This window comes from Eubalaena glacialis, chromosome 1 (assembly GCF_028564815.1).
Source record: "Eubalaena glacialis isolate mEubGla1 chromosome 1, mEubGla1.1.hap2.+ XY, whole genome shotgun sequence".
Taxonomy (NCBI): domain Eukaryota; kingdom Metazoa; phylum Chordata; class Mammalia; order Artiodactyla; family Balaenidae; genus Eubalaena; species Eubalaena glacialis.
Window position 1 is genome coordinate 14,646,018 of NC_083716.1, and position 18,758 is coordinate 14,664,775.

An 18,758-nucleotide genomic window follows, 5' to 3' on the forward strand; every position below is an offset into this window, starting at 1 on the left:
TGTCATCTCAGTCTGATCTTTAATCATTTTCAAAAGGCAACTCTTTTGATCATGAGTCTTAAAGAGTTCAGATGAAGTTTTCTGGGCCTGCCTTTTTTGGGAAACATTTGTGCTTTGTAAAGACTCAGGCACGCCAATATTAAAAGGCCAAGCCGAGCATCTTCATCTCTAGATCAAGGGACCAATTGGCAGAGGGCAGCAAACAAGAAACCTTTTGTGCCTCCATAATTGTAGAGTAGTAGGCATTTTATAACTGCTGAGTGGACTTCAAAGTTAATTACCATTTAGAAGTCTGCATAAGATAATCTTCCAAAACACTGGGGGTCAGGAAAGTTTCAGTGATTTACTTATATTTAAAAACCTAAACTGGCATTACCCAAGAGAAATAGAATGTGAGCTACAGAAGTGATTTAAAATTTCCTAGCACCACATTCAAAAAATAAAGCACAGGTGAAATTAATTTTAACATTTACTCTCACCCAGTTTATCCAAAATACCATTTCAGCATGTGATTCAATGTAAACAATTATTGAGCTGTTTTACTTTTTTCACTGACCAAGTTCTTGAAATTCAGTGTCCCTTTTACACTTTTAATTCAGACTCACCACGTTTAAGTGCTCAGTAGCCACGCATGGCTAGGTGTAGACTGAAGCACCAGGTGGTGATACCTTGAGAAGAGGGGATGCTGTCTTTCATCTGTGCACAGCTTTCTCCGTGCCCAGCGTGGTACCCAGTACCCGAGCATGGTTCTTTAGATGTGGTCATAGGATGAAGAGCTGGATGCAGTTACAAGATTGGCTTGCCCCACTGTGGCCCAGAGAAGCGGAGGTTGACGTTGCCAGTCGTTAGAAATGTAGTCAACAACCCAGGACTCTTTTTTTTCCCCCCAAAAACAGCTTTATTGAGATATAATTCACATACCATACAATTCAGTCACTTAAAGTGTACAGTTCAGTGGTTTTTAGTGTATTTGCAGAGTTGTGCATCCATCAGACAATCAATTTTAGAATGTTTTCATTATCCCGAAAAAAACCCTGCACCCCTTAGCTGTCATTTACCCTCATCCCCTCTTTCCCTGTAGCCCTAGGCAACTATTTATTTTCTGTCTCTAGATTTGCCTATCCTGGACATTTCATATAAATGAAATCATGTAATATGTGGTCCCTTATGACTGGCTTATTTCACTTAGCATACTGTTTTCAAGATTCATCCTTATTGTAGCATGTATTAGTACCTCATTTCTTTGTATTGCTGAATAATATCCCATTATATGGATATACCACATTTTATTTAAATGTTTACCAGTTGATGACCATTTGGATTGTTTCCACTTTTTTGGCTATCATGAATAATGCTGCTGTGAACATTCGTGTGCCAGTTTTTGTGTGGATGTTATGTATTCCTTTTGGGGGGCTAAATACCTGGGAGTGGGATGGCCACATCACATGGTAAACTCTCTATTTAACCATCTGAGGACCTGCCAGACTGTTTTCCAAAATGGCTACACCATTTTACATTCCCACCAGCAGTGTTCCAGGTTCCCCAGATCTTTGCCAACAGTTATTATCTTTTTGCTTATAGCCATCCTAGTGGTGTGAAATGGTATCTCACTGTGGTTTTGATTTGCATCTCCCTGGTGCCTAGTGATGTTGAGCATCTTTCCATGTGCTTATTGGCCATTTATGTATCTTCTTTGGAGAAATGTCTATTCAGATTGTTTGCCCATTTTTTAGTTGGGTTGTCTTTTTATTTTTCAGTTGTAATACTTCTTTATATAGTCTAGGTACAAGTGTCTTATCAGATACATGATTTGCAATTATTTTCTTTAATTCTGTGGGTTTTTTCATTTTCTTGATGGTGCCCTTTGTGGCACAAAAGCTTTTAATTTTGAAGATTATCTGTTTATCTGTGTTTTTTTTTGTTGTTGCTTGTGCTTTTGATGTCATATTTAAGAAACTATTGCCTAATCCAAAGTCACAAAGATTTATGCCTGTGTTTCCTTTTAAGAGTTTTATAGTTTTACCTCTTTGATCTGTTTTGAGTTGATTTTTGTATATGGTATGAGATAAGGTTCCAATTTAATTATTTGCATGTAGATATCTAGTTGTTCCAGCACTATTAGTTGAAAAGATTATTTTTCCCCCATTGAATTGTCTTGTCAAACTTCAGTTGATCATAAATGTAAGGGTTCGTTTTATGGACTCTCAATTCTATTCCATCGACCTATGTGCCTAAACTTTATAACCATACCACACTTTCTTGATTACTGTAGCTTTGTAGTAAGTTTTGAAGTTGGGAAATATGAGTCTTACAACTTTGTCCTTCTTTTTCAAGATTATTTTGTCTATTCAAGATCCCTTATGATTTCATATGAATTTTAGGATCAGCTTGCCAATTTCTGCAAAGAAATCTGGAATTTTGATAGGATTTGTTGAATCTGTATATCAGTTTGGGGAGTATTGCCTTTTTTTTTTTTTTTTTTACTGTAGATTAATTTGCCTGTTCTAGAATTTCATATTAGTGAAACCACACAGTATGTACTTTTATGTAATGCCTCTTCCACTCAGCATAATATTAATGACGTTCATTCATGTTGTGTATTGTTACTGTTTCTGTTCCTTTATATTGTTGAGTAGTGTTCTATTTGATGAATATATTGTACTTATGGTTGTTTATCCATTCTTCTGTTGTTGGACATCTGGGCTATTTCTAACTGTTATGAAGAAGATTTACATACAAGTTGTTTTTGAGGAATTTGTTTTCATTTCTCTAGAGTGAATACTTAGGAGCAGAATTTCAGGATCATGGTGTAGGGTTTTTTTTTACTTTTATAAGAAATTACTAGACCTATTCCCAAAGTAGTGCAATTTTACTTCAACCCTAGCAATGAATGAGAGTTTTAGCTGCTATTTATCTTCACCAGCATTTGGTGTTGTGAGTCTGTTTAAGTTTAGCCATCCTGTTGAATGTATAGTGATATATTATTGTGGTTTTAATTTGCATTTTCTTTATGACAAATGATGTTGGACACTTTTTTTATGTGCTTATTGGTCACTTGTATATCTTCCTTTGTGAAGTACCTGTTCAAATATTTTCCCCATTTAAATATTGGGTTGTTTGTCTTTCTATTAGTGAGTTGAAGGAGTTCTTTACATATTCTGGATACCAGGCCTTTGTTAGATATAGATTTTGTGAATATTTTCTCCCAAAAATATCTTATTGATTCATTTTCCTAATCATGTTCTTTATTGAGCAGAGTTTTTAATTTTAAAGAAGTTTAACTTATTTTTTTTCTTTTATTGCTATAAATGTTATAGTTTAGAAACGTTATAGTTTTAGCATTTATATACAGGTCTATGACCTGTCATGAATTTCTTGTGTATGGTGTGAAGTAGGGGTCTAAATTTTTTAGACCCTAGAAACGTTATAGTTTTAGCATTTATATACAGGTCTATGACCTATCATGAATTTTTTGTGTATGGTGTAAAGTAGGGGTCTAAATTTTTTTTTTCTCTGTATGGATGTTCCAGTACCATTCGTTGAAGAGACTTGCCTTTCCCCATTGGATTGCGTTGACTCCTTTGTCAAAAATCAAATGATTGTAAAACTGAAGTTCTGTTTCCAGACTTTCTGTTCTGCTCCATTGATCTACTTGTCTGTCCTAATGCCAGCAACACGCTATCTTGATTATTATAGCTTTATTATAAGTTTTGAAGTCAAGTGGTGTCAGTCCTCTGACTTTGCTCTTCTTTTTAGAAGATTATTTTGGCTATTCTTATGTTTCCTATACATTTTAGAATTGGCTTATCATTTCTCACAAGAAGTCTGGTGGAATTACTCTTGGGATTATTTTGAATCTATAGATCAATTTGGGGAGAATCAGTATCTTAATAATATTGAGTCTTCCAGTTTGTGAATACTGGAATATTTTCTGACTCATTTATCCTGCTGCTTCTTTTTCTCTCATTTCCACCTTTTGAGTCCTAAGGGGAGTGGTGGCAAGGAAGTGCCCTACAGTCAGGTTGCCTGTGGGATCTTTGGAAAATTAACCTGACTGGTAAAATGGGGATGAGAATGATAGTTACTTCATAGAGTTTTGGGGAGCATTATGTGAAATATTTAAGAAAAGCCTTTAGAAATGAGGGCTCCATAAATGTTGGCTTTGTTTAGGACTGCCCTTCAGGATCTAGCTTAGATTGTACCTGGTCCTTGAAGACTGCTCCGAGTCCCAGCCCTGAAATATCTCTTTTCCTCACTGTGTTGTTTTCCTCCCTGTGTAGAATTTAGTACCTTTTCCTTGAGTGTGTCTGACTCTCCTTATCTCTTATCTCTTTGACTGTAGAGTCTGAATTTTAGCTTCTTTTGGGTCCATTAATTGCTCATTATAGTGTGTCAGCTCCAGTGGACACTAAAAAAGTATCAAGAATTTTAAGTTTATTTTTTCTTAGTGTGATCACATCCACTGTCTTACTTTTTCCTTGAAGAAATAGTTAAGGCAGGCTTTATTCTCAATTACAGATGAGGAAACTGCCGTTCCCCATGAGAGGCTAAGCCACTAGCCATAACCAGTTAGGGACAGAGCTAGAACTAGAACCCGGCTCTCTGGACTTGAAGAATAACAGCTATGATGTTTTACTATATTATATATTATTTATGTATTACATTATATTTATGTATATATTATATATATTCTATTGTATATGTGTACATTTTATTATGTTACATATGCATATTATATATTATGTGCATATTATATATGTAATATATAATATGTATATATAGTATACTATATACATTTTTTATATATATATGAAAATTTCTTAAGCTCTGTGAGATGCTGGAATCCCTTTCTTCAGGGCAAGCCAGCTGCACAAATCCTTCATGAAAATGACATTGACATTTCATGACTGTGTTGAGCCAGTGAATAATACCATACAGGTTTAAAAGTATCTTAAACCACCAAATGAACTTCCCCTTATGTTTTTGAAAAGGCGCTCAGTGGGGTATGATCTGTGGTAACCACGTTTACTGCCTGCTGACTCTTCTTCACAAGAGTGAACACTTACAACTACAGAGGTTGTTTGTAAGGTGTCCTCAGCATTCTCCCTTCCCTGCCCCTCTGAAATGCCTGGCTTCACTGTAGCAGAGCCCAGTTCCGTGTGAGGTCCTACCATGCACAGCCGTGACTGATGCGGAACGACGGAAGGAGAGGAGCTGTGTTAGCTACTGAGCCTGTGCGTGGGTGACTTTAAAAAATGTACTGTCTTCCAGAAGAAAGGCTTGTGCTCTGACAAATTCATGATGTATCTATAGTTCCCCTTTAATTACTTGCTCCCAGCTACCTCTGAAAAATACTAGCACTTATGTGATCTTGAGTGTGGGGTAATACTTTTAGGGTTTAATGTTTGTTCACGTAATAAACATTGATCTTGCTTCCCAAGAACACATATGACTAGGAGAGAATGAGTGCTCCTGTGATAGAGATGTTTTCTCATATCTTCCCCCCAGCTGCATTACTCCACGCCGGAGGCTGGTGGGCATGGGGAGTAGACTTTGTGATATTTTACTGGAGTCTGATTTTTCGGTTTTAGAATCCATGCAGATACATTTTATTCATCACAACAAGCATAGTGGCCAGGGTGCCAAAGAATTTCATTGATCTTAATGATATCCTGAAACTTAATTTCTCCCGAGTCTCTGTCCAAATTACCTGCTTCCGTTACTGTCCAAATTACCTGCTTCCGTTAAGTACCTTATATGTGTCACTGTGTCAAGTCTTTAGGCGCTTGATATCCTTTAATCCTCACAACAGCCTCTGTCACTCCCACTTTTTCAGATGGAGATGCTCAGACTTAGAGAGGGCATCTGACTTTATCAGTGGCAGAGCCAGAATCAAAATGCAAGCACTCTGACTCCAGAGCCTGCATGTGTATTGCCTGCACTGAGTTACCAATCACCCTGGTTCTTTCCTTCCCACCACCTCTCACACCCTCCTTTCCATGAATTCCAGTAGGATGACAGCTGGATCAGGGGCAGCTGCACAGATCTTTGTAGCTCAGCCATGTGTCCTTGTATTGTTCTCCTTTTCCTGACCCTCTTCTTGGAATTCTCATCTTTTTATCCAGCTCTACATCCTTTCCCCATGCTCTACCTTACCTTAGCGGTTGCCATAAACCTACTGAGATACTTGCATTTTTTTAAAAAAGAGAATTTGTAAAGTTTTTAAAAAGTAAAGGCACATCTAGGTGTTTTCTGCAATTGGACCCCAAATTCACAGGTAATGAAGGTTGGAGTTCTAGATTTATAGGGATTATGATATTAAAAATATTATGGGCACGGCTCAAGTTAACTCTCTGGGGGGTTTTGGAAAGAATGTGTATGTTTGCTTATTCATCTTTCCACACACCTACCAACTGGGCATTCATTGAGAGACAGTGTAGTGTAGTGGTTAAGAGTTTGGATTGAGAGGATTAAGGCAATGTCTGTAATACACTTAAAATAGTGCCTGATGTATGGTATTAGTTATCATTAATGTTAAAATGTGCCTGCTGTGCTCTGATATTCTGCCCTGGACTTTGGGACTACAATGGACAGAATATCCCTGGAATCATAGTGCTTTCAGCTTAGTTGGAGAGAGAGAGAGAAAATTACAAGTGTGTATCCGTGCACCAAGGAGACATACAGGTGAGGTGCAGGTGTATAGCAGAGGTTCCTAATGAAAGATCCTGGTTGTGTTCATTAAAGAACTTTAGAGCTGGAAAGAACTGCAGAGATTTTCTAGGCAAACCTTCTTTGGAACCTAGAGAGCTTCAATGACTTGTCCCCATTTATACAGGGGATTTATGGAAGAGCCAGGACAGAACCTGTACCTCCTGAAACTGAGGTCAGGCCGATGAGTATCACATGGCCAAACCTCCTCCTTGAAGACTTGGGCCAATTTGCTGAAATATATTTACTCCCAAATCATTCTCCTCAGCAATACCTGATGTCGGGGGCAGCTTCTCCGAACTCAGACTTTAATTATCTCTGGCTCCTGGGAGCTCTCCTGACAGTAATTTGTGCCAAGCCATCAGAATAATGATGATGGCCATTGTTTTATGTTTACTTTAAAGTTGTCCATACTGGTAATGATCACCTGGAAAAGAGAGATTTATTCTGCTGGACATTTGTAAATATCTAGTTTGAATTTAGGAGACTGGGTAACCAATCCAACTAAAACTAGGATCTCACAGATCTGCCCGAAGAATACATATACGATAAAACTAATCAGTTGACTTTGAAATGGAGACGAAAGAGCATCTTTCGGAAAGTATATGTTGGGCGGGAGTTGGGGGTTGGATAGAAACTGATTCAAGGAACTATAACCTTAAAGGTTTCAGATGGTTTATAATTTATCTGTAATGGGAAAAATACTTTACCATCGAGATAATATCTTGGGATAAATTTGAAATAACCAGCTGTATTATGGATGTTTGTGGATGTATGTGAATTGTAGGGAATGAATTCTTTTTCTGTGAATGTAATTTAACGTGGAGAGATGACAAATAAGTTATGTGCAATAAAGCCCATTTGATATAATGTGTGTTATTTTAAACTTAAAACCATCATCTTTAAGAACTGTAACGGGCCTTGGATATCATCTAGTGCAAACTACTTTGCAGATGGAGGAACCAAATCCCAGAGAAGATGAGTGGCTTTGCCTATAGTGTGAACTAGAATCCAGATATTTAGATGATTGAGTTTGGAGACTTTTTAGAAGATAAGACTTGATATCCACAGGCTCAATTTTAGTATTTTTACCCATAGTGGTTTCATGGCATTGCTAATCATAGTTAACTGATTTCTTCTGGAAGATGAACCAATTCTTCAGCGCTTTGTATATGAGGATGCTTAATAAAAGTGTTTTCTATGACTTCTAATGAATGCTCAATTAAATAAGTTCAGGGAAATTAGAACAATACTGTTTGTCAACCTCTTCTTTAGTTTGAGCTATTAATGTGGCTTCTTATGATTTCTCAGTTAGCTGATTGAAAAGAATTCAGAGAAAGTCATGTATGCTGTTCTTTTCAAAGAAAAACACTGGTTGCTAGAGGGATTGAGTTTAATATAGTTTCATATCCTAGAGGTTTTAATAATGCAGTCTGAAGTATTTGTACATGAATTCATTAAGCCCAGATTAGTCTTATTATAATTACTCAAAAAGTAATTCAATTTAAGAGAAAACATTTTAAATGGATATAAAATACCCTGTTAGCTGGGAAGCCATACTGTTCTACTTTATCAGCTCCATAAAGTACGAGCAGATTTGAACATAACTTTCACAGTATACAGAATGCAGTCATAAAAAGTACTATTCCTAAATCTATTTTTTTATGTTCTTTCAGTAGTTAAGAGCATTGTTCTTCTGTGCTAGGAATGAGATATACTCTGGATAGAAGGTCATAAAAATGTTAGGGACTTACTAGCTGATGGGCCTTGCACTGCCTTCCCAAGTCCCTGTCGGCTGATGGGTCACAAGCACAGGGCCTCAGATTGATGTCCGTCGTACATTCCCTAGAAAATGGAGCAGGAAGAGACTTCGGGGCTTTAAAACTTTTTTTCTTACTCACAAATAAAAGACGTTTACAGAGCGCCATGTGCCTTAAGAGGAACAACAATGACACGCCAAGTATCGGTCTTCATTTCTAACATGGTACAAGGTGAGGGGAGGCCAGGCGCAAGGAACACTTTCCCTGGCCTGCATCCAAAATGGGACAGAGAAGAAAAAGGAGAGAGAGATACAGACCCACATTAAAGAACGGTGGTATTTGGCACGGGGGGGCTGGAGACGGGGAGTGAGGCCTTCCGGTTGGTCCTTAATAACCGAGACGCACCGGGCTCCGTGCAGTTGGAGCTGCGTGGGTGCGCCTGGGGGAAGCAGGAGGGGCGGGGAGACGAGCCACGCGGCTGCCTGAGCTGCCCGAGCTGTCTGGCTTTGGAGACACAGAAAACTAATCACGGTCCCCGTACGGTGCCATTGAAGCCACGCAGGGGCTCTGGAGGAGCCCTTGACTCTGGCCGTGCTCCAAGAGAGCACAGACCGGCGCTCGGACAGGAAGGGGTTCCACTTAAGTGGTTTTGTTGGGTTCAGACTTTCACTAATTTACTTAATGGAGCAACAGAACCCTTTCCTCAGGCAGGTTCTTCGTAGCACCCCACGGTGCTGAGCAGAGTGGTTCTCAGGTCAGCTGCCCCGTGCAGCCCCTACCGCTTCTAAACCCTGGGTCTCCACTCATCACACCCCAGGGCAGGGATCGGTGCGCCCCTTATGTGGTGGCCTTGAGAAATAACGACAGGTCCAGAGGAGACAGGCAATGTCAGAGAGGTGAGTGGTGCCCAGAATGAAGGCTGGGCTCTGGGTTTCTGGAACATCTGGGTGCTAATCACAACCCCTTAGATCTTTGGTGTTTGGAGATAGGATGTCATTGGACCTCTGAGTTTAAAGATTAAAAATCATTCATTCATAAAATAATATTTGATCATTGCTTTAGAGTTTCTTAATGGCATGTAGCTACATGATGACAAGAAGGAATTAAAACAATCATTTAATTTTAATGGATTTTCCTCTTATGGTATTTTACAGTCCTATACAAGTCACGGTTGGTGATATTTTCAAATAGTAGGCAATCGATAAATGTTTGTTGACTAATAATGCTACAAGTTATAGAAGTTTCTCTGAATAATAGTTATTGTGCAGTCTTATATGCTCTACCTCATTTAATCTCCATAGCAATTTATGAGACAGCACAAAAATTAATGATTCCTATTATCTGTGTGTTGCTGATGAGAAAAGCAAGGCTTGGGGAGGTTAAGTAATTTGCCTAAGATCACACAGCAAGACATGGGACCAGCTCTGACTTCAGGACCTGAGCTCTTTGCTACCCTATTCTATTGCTTATTATTATAATAACATTAACTCTCACTTGTTGAGCATGTACCATAAACCAGTTACATGTGCTAACTGCTTTACAGGTATGATCTAGATTGTCCTTATGAATTTTGAAAGAAGTTTTATTATCCTCATTTTATAAATGTAGAAACTGAGACTCAAAGAGGTTAAATAGTTGCCCAAGATGGCTGTCCAGTGGACTAACAAGAATTTGAACCTGGTATTATGTGACTCCAAAGTCCATGTGCTTCACACTGATTAAATTATCTAACTTGATCCTCATGATATTCCTGTGGCAGGGTAAGAGCTTATCTGTATCATCCCATTTTATAGATGAGAACATAGGCTACAAGAAGTTTCACCTCGAGTTTCCACCTGGTGAGGGGCTGGGACCCAACCTTAGGTCCTGAGATCCAGTGGCCACAATCATGTGGTGACCCGGCACTGGACTGTATTTGGGAGAGAAGGAATGAACCCTGCCCTCCCTGGGGAGCCCACCTGCCATTTTTGGACCTAGACTTCCTCAATTTGAAGCAGAACTACTCTGAGTACTGGGGAGGCTTTGGTGGGCCCCACTTTTCAACCTTGAAAAGAAATAATTCACTTGATTTACGGAGATGTGCAGAAGTATACAGACTGAATTCTAGAAATCCTCATAGCCATGCACAGAGCTTGCCGGTTTTTGAAATTTGGTGAGGGGCAGCTCAGCTGATCTTGAAATTGACTTTGGTTAATGGTGAACTTGACCCCATTCAAGGAAGCAGCGTTCATTCCAGCTGCTCCCTACATCCTTTCTCTTGTCCCTGGTTAGTTGGGTCCCAGTGACATTTACAGTGCTTTACTGTAACAGCACTTGTGCTTGAAAGAGAATTTTCTTTCTGTAGCTCAAACCACAGGAGGACTCGCAAGACAGCTCTCTCCCCAGGTGAGACTTCTTAAATGGGAGTTAAGTGCATGCATTTTCAAGAAACTAAACTCCCCTCATATATAATTTAACCTAGAAAAGAAAGCAAAATTGAGAGAGTAGTATGATTACATTGTTTGAGGACTAGTAACTTTACCTCCCCCAGTCTTATGGAAGTCATGCACGCTTTCACTGTTTGGCATATCTTTAATGCTGTGGGGTGTGGGCTAGATGTGATATTGTAATAATAGTGAGGGTTTCTCTAACCGTAGTTACGAGCTGTGGATTGAAATAGTAAATTATTCCTAGCAGACTGAATGGGCAATAAGACTGCCATCCAGTTCTCCTCATAAAACAAAGCAATACATAAATAAAGAAGAGCCAACTCACTTAACCCACGTGGCTCTGTGCACTGCTAATTATTAACCCAGGCACAAGAGAGGGGTTCACCCAGAGTGTGGTTAAATCATTTTTAATAGAGGTAAACACTAGCCATGTGGATGAGTAGCACTCAAGAAAGTTTTTAATCAGCAACATTTAGGGATCACCCAGCCTAATTGCCATAACTTATTAATAATAATAAATAATCTAGTCTTTTTATGGCTCCTGTCTCTGGAGGACTCAGTGCATTAACGATCTCTGGGGTGTGAAGCTCTCAGTAGCTATGGGGGAGGTGGGCAAATATCCTTGATGCTCGTTCCTAACAGTAGAAATTGGACATTGAGGCTAAGAAAGGCAAAATCTGAGTTCTTTCTTTCTTATTTTCTTCTCCCCACATCTGAATCACCAATTTATAGATGTCCTTTCATCTATACATAGGACCAAAATGGCTCCAGGGGGTGGGTGTGGGGCTGGAGAACAGGCTTTCTTTGTTTATTTGAATGATTGGGGTTGAGGTTTTTTCCCTTGGGAAGTGCGTATGAGCAGAGCTTTGTGTGAAGGAGTTCATTTCCTCTGCACGAGTGTCCCTGGTGTCCTTTGGGCTCAACCGGACTGAGGCTTGGCTGGGCGCTGGCAACTCCCAACTCCTTACTTCTGTGATTTCTGATTTCTGGGAGAGCAGAGAAGACGGTGCTGAGTCTTACTCTCAGAGTGATTCTCCATAGCACTGGATGGGGGGATGGGGAAATGTTTGTGTGAATCATCTAACTTAACCTTTCCAACACCGTGGTATTAAATATCTCCAGGTCAGTTCACGTTCAGAGATTATAAGTGATTGACTCCCAAATAATTCTTAGTGGTTGGTTAGACCGGAAGGAGATGATTGCACTCAAATTTGACGCCATTTGATTTTTATAAGTGACTAGACCCTGTGAGTTGGGAGCTGGGGGTCGTGGCTGTGTACACCAGAATGGAAGATGATGAGAGTATTTCTATGGCTAATGTCCTCTGAGGTCTACAGTTTGGGGCGGGGTGGGGGGTAAAACAGCACAGAATCTGCCTTCTTCTCACTTATTTTCCATTCTTCTGTCCATGAATCATTTGAGCCCGAGCCTGGATGGCTGTTTCAGTGTGGAAAAGTGAAATTTTAAAGAAGGTACCCAAGCAGTTATAATTCAGAGCAAAGAGCTAAATAATGCTAAGAATGGAATGATTTATGCCATAGACTACAAAAGACATAAATTTAGAGTGTAAATTACAAGATAACTCATGTGCAAAATTGTAATATTTATACTAGTGTTTATTAAAATTTACATTTGAATAAAAAGGTGCAAAATGTAAATGAAGCTGAAAAAGGGTTTTTAAAAAATCTAAAATAGCTTATATGAAAATCAGGAGAGTTTTCTGGAATAGAAGATATGAATAGTACTCTATGCAGATTTGTCTGCTAAACCATGATATAGGCAGTGGAATTGGAAGGAATAAGGTCTCTTATTCCTGAATCCCTGCCTGAATTTCCTCCCTCCCTGCCCACTGATACTTTCCAGTGACTCAAATCAGTACTGAGTTTCAAAGGAAGTGCTCCCTGTCAAAAGCCATGGAGAGGAGGGTGAGGATTCTGGATGGATGTCGAGACTAGATCCGTATTTGAAAGACTAATCTCATTTCATTGATGTTTTCAATGTTGGAAATTTTTGTCTGTATTCATTAGAGGAGAATGATAAATCTCTAATTTGTACTTTGCTAATAATAAGGATGAGCTTTTGTGCTTCATTAAGGTTAAATGAATCTCATGTAGTCCCGGCTCAGCCTTTAACAGACGCCATGTGTGACCTGGGGAAAAATCTCTTACTTCTCTGGGACTCAGTTTCCTCATCCATAAAATGAGGGAGTTGGACCAAATGTGTGTTGAGACAGACCAGCCCCTCTGTCCTTCCCTCCCGCGTGGGAGCACACCATGCCAGGCAGTTAGGATTCACAAAGGGGATCAAGACTCATAGCTCTTGTTCTCAGGAGCTTGTGGTCTACATAAATAACTAATTATAATATGACGTATAATTGCAACATGCACAAGTTACTCTGGGAGCACAGAGGCGGAAAGAGTGGCTTTCCTCTCGTGGGGATAGGCTCTGAGAAACTTCACTGTGGCCGTGACATTTGAAGGCGGAGGAGGAGGGCTCCTCCAGGTGTGCGAGCTGGTTAGAGGGTGGGTGGTTCAGACTGTGTGTTGCAGGCAGCAGATGCGCGTGATCATGGTATATTTAGGGAGCTGCACACGGTCCTTTTCACAGTCTCTGGACAGTCAGGGCATGGGAGCTGAGTGGCATTCTACACGCTGCTGCGTCAGAACTTATGCCGGTGATGAATTACTGAGGTTAGAGAATAATGTATAGCATATATAAATTAAAGCAGGGTTAAAGTTTTCCCATAATGACACCAGTGTTGCCCATTTACATCCCAACTAGCTTTCCTGAGTGTGAGAGAAAGGGTGGTGATTTAGCCAATTCCCTGGGAGTTGTGAGCCTGCATCTGTCTTATCTGTCCCACAGCCATCGGCCTGGGTATGCCCTGGGGAGCATGTGTATTGCATATGAATGACACCCCTCATGGGGGTCACGTGTGCAGCAGTGGAATGAAAACTGCTCTCACTGGTGTTCTTTCCTTGCCGTCTGTTTAACCCACCAACTACATGTTTCAGCCACACCATTTGTGGCCCCTTGGCTCTTTGTGACCTTGTAGGAACTGATGTTTTAGCTGAAGACTGACAGCAAATTTAGATGTTGATGATATAATTCTCATTTAGTTTTTAAGATGCAGATAAGTTTTAAATTCAGATTATGAATGTGAGGCATGTTCATACATGCACATACATGGGTTCAGGATACATGTTCCATGTCTGATTTCTTCACTCAAAAATAATAAAAATCTTTAACCATTTTCAGTGGTTGAACCATAATCCATAGTATGGAATATATGATTTTTGGTTTGATTCTCTGTAGACAAACAAATAGGCAATCTCTGTTGTTTGTCCATTATACACAATGCTGTAATGAACATCTTTGTAGACTTTAGGTATTTGAAGACCTTTAGGTATTTCATTAAATGAAATTCCTAGCAGTGGTATTGTTAGGGTAAGGACGTATATTTAACATTTCCATACATACTGTCAAACTATCCTGTAGAAGTTTTATGCCTATTTACAACCCCATGAGCAGGGCAGGAACTGGCTCACATCTGGGTGGTGCTGTCTGTATTCTTGCCAGTGCTATGTTCCATCTTTAAGTTACTGGATGAGAAAGTAGGAGGAGATAAGAATACTTTTGGGGTGATTGAAAGTCGGTAGAAGCAGGGTGAGCCTGATGTCAAAAAGTACCTTGCATATGCACATATGTTCACCAAAAGATATGGACAAAATATCACAATTCCTAATTGCTCAACACTGAAAACAATCCAAATATCCATCCACATTAGGATGGAGAAATAAATTATGATAAAATCATGTGGTGGAATACTATCCAGCAGTGAGAATGAATGACCTACTACATGCTACAGCATGGATGACTCCCATAATCACTGTGGAGCAAAGAAGGCAGACAGAACAAATTCAGTCCATTTATATAAAGCTCAAAAACAGGCAAAACAAATGTGAAGTGTTGTAAGTCATGCTAGCGGTTACCCTTGGCAGGTGTTAGCCACTGCTTATTTGTTTATGCTTTTTGCTAATATGCATGTTTCCTGGTGCCAGACCTAGTGCTTGGCATATGGTAGCTTCTCAAATATTTATTGAAAAAGATGAATTAATATTTTTTCACCTTTTAACAGATTTTGACCTAGGATTTAATATGAAGACATAGTGTTAATTAGTTGTGAGTTAAAATTTGGAGAATTCATACAAATGTGCTTATTATGATTTAAATATGGAACTTTATTCATAGGCCCTTCCTCTGTTTATCCTGTTGTGTGCCTTTGTTGCTTTTGTTGTTACTTATAAACCAGCCAGGCAGCTTAGTAGGGGGTAAGAAGATGGTTTTTGGAATCAGACAGACTTGGGTTCAATCCTGAGCTTATTCCTCTGTGGCCTTGGATGAGTTACTTAACCTTCCAGAAGTTCAGTTTCCCTATCTATAAAGTGAGGATAATATTACAACTTGCTTGATAGCATTGTTGTGAAAATAATAATATTAACATGAATAAAAACTGGCAACTTTTGTATGTTTACTATGTCCCGGGCACCGATCTAAACCTTTAAAACGTGGGACATCATTTGTTTAATCTTTCCAGTACGAATCTATTTGTGGTTTAGGGAACTGTAAGCCACAGAGTTAGTAAGCATGCAGCCAGAATTTAAACCCAGGCAGTTCCCTTCCAGAGCTCAAGCTCTTAACCACTACCCCTGAGTAGAGGAAATATTGTACCAAAAGTGTTTAGCATAGTCAGTGTATGTTAGCTATGATGATCATCACTGTCATTTTCAACATTATTATTAATTTTATTTTTCTCCTTTCTCTCTCCCTCTCTCCACCTCTGTTTTTCCTTCCTCCTGGCAGATGTTTTCCAGCAAGGTAAGCTCACTGTCTCCTGCCTGCTTTTCCATTGGTTGTGCTCTTTTGGGAGAGTATCACCTGCGTGCAGAGGGTTATGGGGCTTTACATTCTTCTGTGGACGTATCATGGGAGCTTTCGGAGGTACCACGAGGATGATGGCCTGAGGTGGCCTGAAGTGCCATCAGCATTCCTGGGCCTCCACTGTCCAGCCTCTGCTTCTTCCTCTGGACCTTGCTCGGGGACAGGGTCGGGGCTGGACAGTTGGGGCAGAGACACTGGGGAGGGGTTCATGGCCGGGCGCCTATCCAAGGGCAGGGCTGCTGTGGGGCTTGTGAGACTGGTGGGATCTAGTGTCTCTGGAGGGGATTGGGTGGAGGCCCCTGCATCAAGGCCAGCTGCAGCTTGGTCAGGGCCCCATATGCCGCCTCCACCTGGGGGTTGCTTTGTCAAGCAAAAGTGTCGCCATGGCTGGCTGGTCACTTTCTGCTCTTCAACCCAGGGATGCCTCACAACCCCTCCAATTGGTCCAGTGACTGAGAAGAGCCTGGCGAGGGTGTGCACTGTCTTATGTGTTTTGCCAGCCACGTTCACATGCTTGGAGGAGCTGGAGAGGGAAAGTGTAACCTAGACTGTGTCTTCTAGTACGTGTTTTAGTCCCCACTCAGGATACACAGCCACTGTGCTCTGGGAGACTCACAGGCATGGTCTTATTGAGCCTGCTAGATACACATTCAGGGGCAACTGCCTCTTTCCCTTTCTTTATGGCAGCCTGAAACCACCAGGAGAAAGTGGCAGGACCTGCCTGTTTATATTCAAGTTGGGAAATACGTTTGTCGCCCACGTCCGCCACATCTTTCTTGAATCCCAGGCTGGCTTAGAATAAAAGAGACCGGTTTAAAAATACATCCAGGCATCCCATAGATAGCTTCCAAAGAAATCTTACAGGCTGGATATTTTCACAACGATTGTTTCATCCTAAACATGCAGCATGTTATGGAGAAAGTCGGTCTGCTCTCTCTGATAGAAGCGCAGTTGTGGGTAACAATGAGGGGACTTGTGTTGTCTTTTAAGAGTCTGGAGTCATAGACCTACTTTTATAAATAATTCATAAATCCCAACAAGCTGTAAGTAATAAGTTCCATTTGGCTAGAGACGAAACCATAAGCAAAATTGAGAAGGTGCCACGACTGTGGGTGTAATGCACGTGCTGCTGTCAGGACACTGGCTGCAGTGCGTTTTCTTCCTTGACAGATTGGGAGTTCAGTGGGATGCTCTGGGAGGACAATTTTTTTTCAATGAACTAGAGAGCAAGCGCCCCTACCCCCAACACTGAATTGCATTTCTCCTTTTGAGACATAAAATGCTCGAGTTAGGAAAGTCTTGCTGGAGCACGTGTGCTGAGGCCCCTGGAGGATGGGGAGAGAAAAGGTTGGTATCACGTCTGGCTTTTCTACCCACAACTGTGAGCGTTCACGGTTGTTGTAGTCGGTATAAAAACTGGCTTATCAGACTGCTTATGTCAAGTTTGCCTCCTTTTTAATCAGTCATGCCATTCGATTGCTGGGATTTGCCTGTCAGGAAAAATGATATGCAGAGCAAAAGTTATAATCATCTGCAAATCACAGACTATCGAGACTTAATAGCATCTTCCAGAGACGGAAGCTGCTAGCTACCCGTGGCCCTGTAAGATGACGGGCAGCAGCTCCCTCATAAGATATTACTAGGATTTCAGATGGGGAGAACTGAACTTGCTTTTGTGAATTATTTACATGGCTCTGGCCTTGCAGGACCATTTCATACGGAGAGAGACATTCTCTAAAATGATGGCAAAGAACCGCCAGCTGGTACCCCCTCCTTACCTTTGCTTCTGGCCATTCTGCCTGTGAAATGAATGCTCAGTAAAATGTAACAGTAAAAATGTGCCAGTGCAGACGTAGAGAATGGACTTGAGGACACAGGGAGGGGGAAGGGTAAGCTGGGATGAAGTGAGAGAGTAACACTGACATATATACACTACCAAATGTAAAATAGATAGCTAGTGGGAAGCAGCTGCATAGCACAGGGAGATCAGCTCGGTGCTTTGCGACTACCTAGACGAGTGGGATAAGGAGGGTGGGAGGGAGACGCAAGAGGGAGGGGATATGGGGATATACGTATGCATATAGCTGATTCACTTTGTTACACAGCAGAAACTAACACAACACTGTAAAGCAATTATACTCCAATAAAGATGTTAAAAAAAAAAAGGTGCCAGTGACAGTAACATCAGACCAAAACAAAGGTGTTGTGTCTTACAGACAGAATCTGAAACATGACTGCACAGTATCTTCTGGGGTTGAACTCTTGTTCCAGAATTGTGCCGTTAACTTGAAACAGAGGGGCCGTGAATTGTGCTAGAAATAAACAGTAGAAAGCTGTGTGACTTCAGATGAACAGAAGCCACAGGGTCGGTTCTGCAGCCCATCCACACAGGACAGCTCTGAGTGGCTCTGGACTGACCATGCCGTGGGCACCCAGGCCCTGCTGGCTTTGGCTTGCGCAGGGACTCACGGGCAGCCTGGGGATACTGCTTTGCAAATGTGTACTTCTGGCGGTGAGGGAGTGAGGCCTCTTTGCCCAGAGGAGTCCCTGCAGACTTGGGCTGCCGTGCACCAGGGCGGGCAGAAGAGGGAAGCAGACTTGCAAGTTGACAACATCAGACGTTCTCAGAGGAAACTGAAGTTCTTTCCTCTGGATTGCATTATCTTTAACTTCCCTACAAATCCATCTTGTTGTAGCAGGTGACAGCGCAGCAGCTACTGCCAGGCCTTTCTCTGCTGTATTTGCGGTGTGTGCACGTGGGAGTAGGTTTCTACCCTGTGCCATTTTCGAGCTCATCTAGGTTCTTTCATCTGTAAATGCCACTTGCTGTGGCTATTAGACCACAGGGCATGAGGACTGTCAAGGACCCGTGGGCCCACAGCTGGGCCTTCTGTATGTATGAGATACAGGGCCACGTTTT

At 41.0% G+C, this 18,758-nt stretch overlaps 1 protein-coding gene across 3 annotated transcripts in view; it reads left to right on the top strand.

Annotated features, from left to right (window-relative positions):
• Positions 1-18,758, top strand: part of GFRA1 (GDNF family receptor alpha 1) — a 217,216-nt gene that overhangs the window by 41,289 nt on the left and 157,169 nt on the right. For 2 of the 3 annotated variants that reach the window (XM_061193036.1, XM_061193042.1), the window contains one exon: positions 15,761-15,775. The exons of the other annotated variant lie outside the window; for it this stretch is intronic. In XM_061193036.1, the coding sequence (XP_061049019.1) occupies positions 15,761-15,775 (15 nt within the window). The remainder of the gene's footprint in view (positions 1-15,760; positions 15,776-18,758) is intronic. 3 annotated transcript variants of the gene reach the window in all.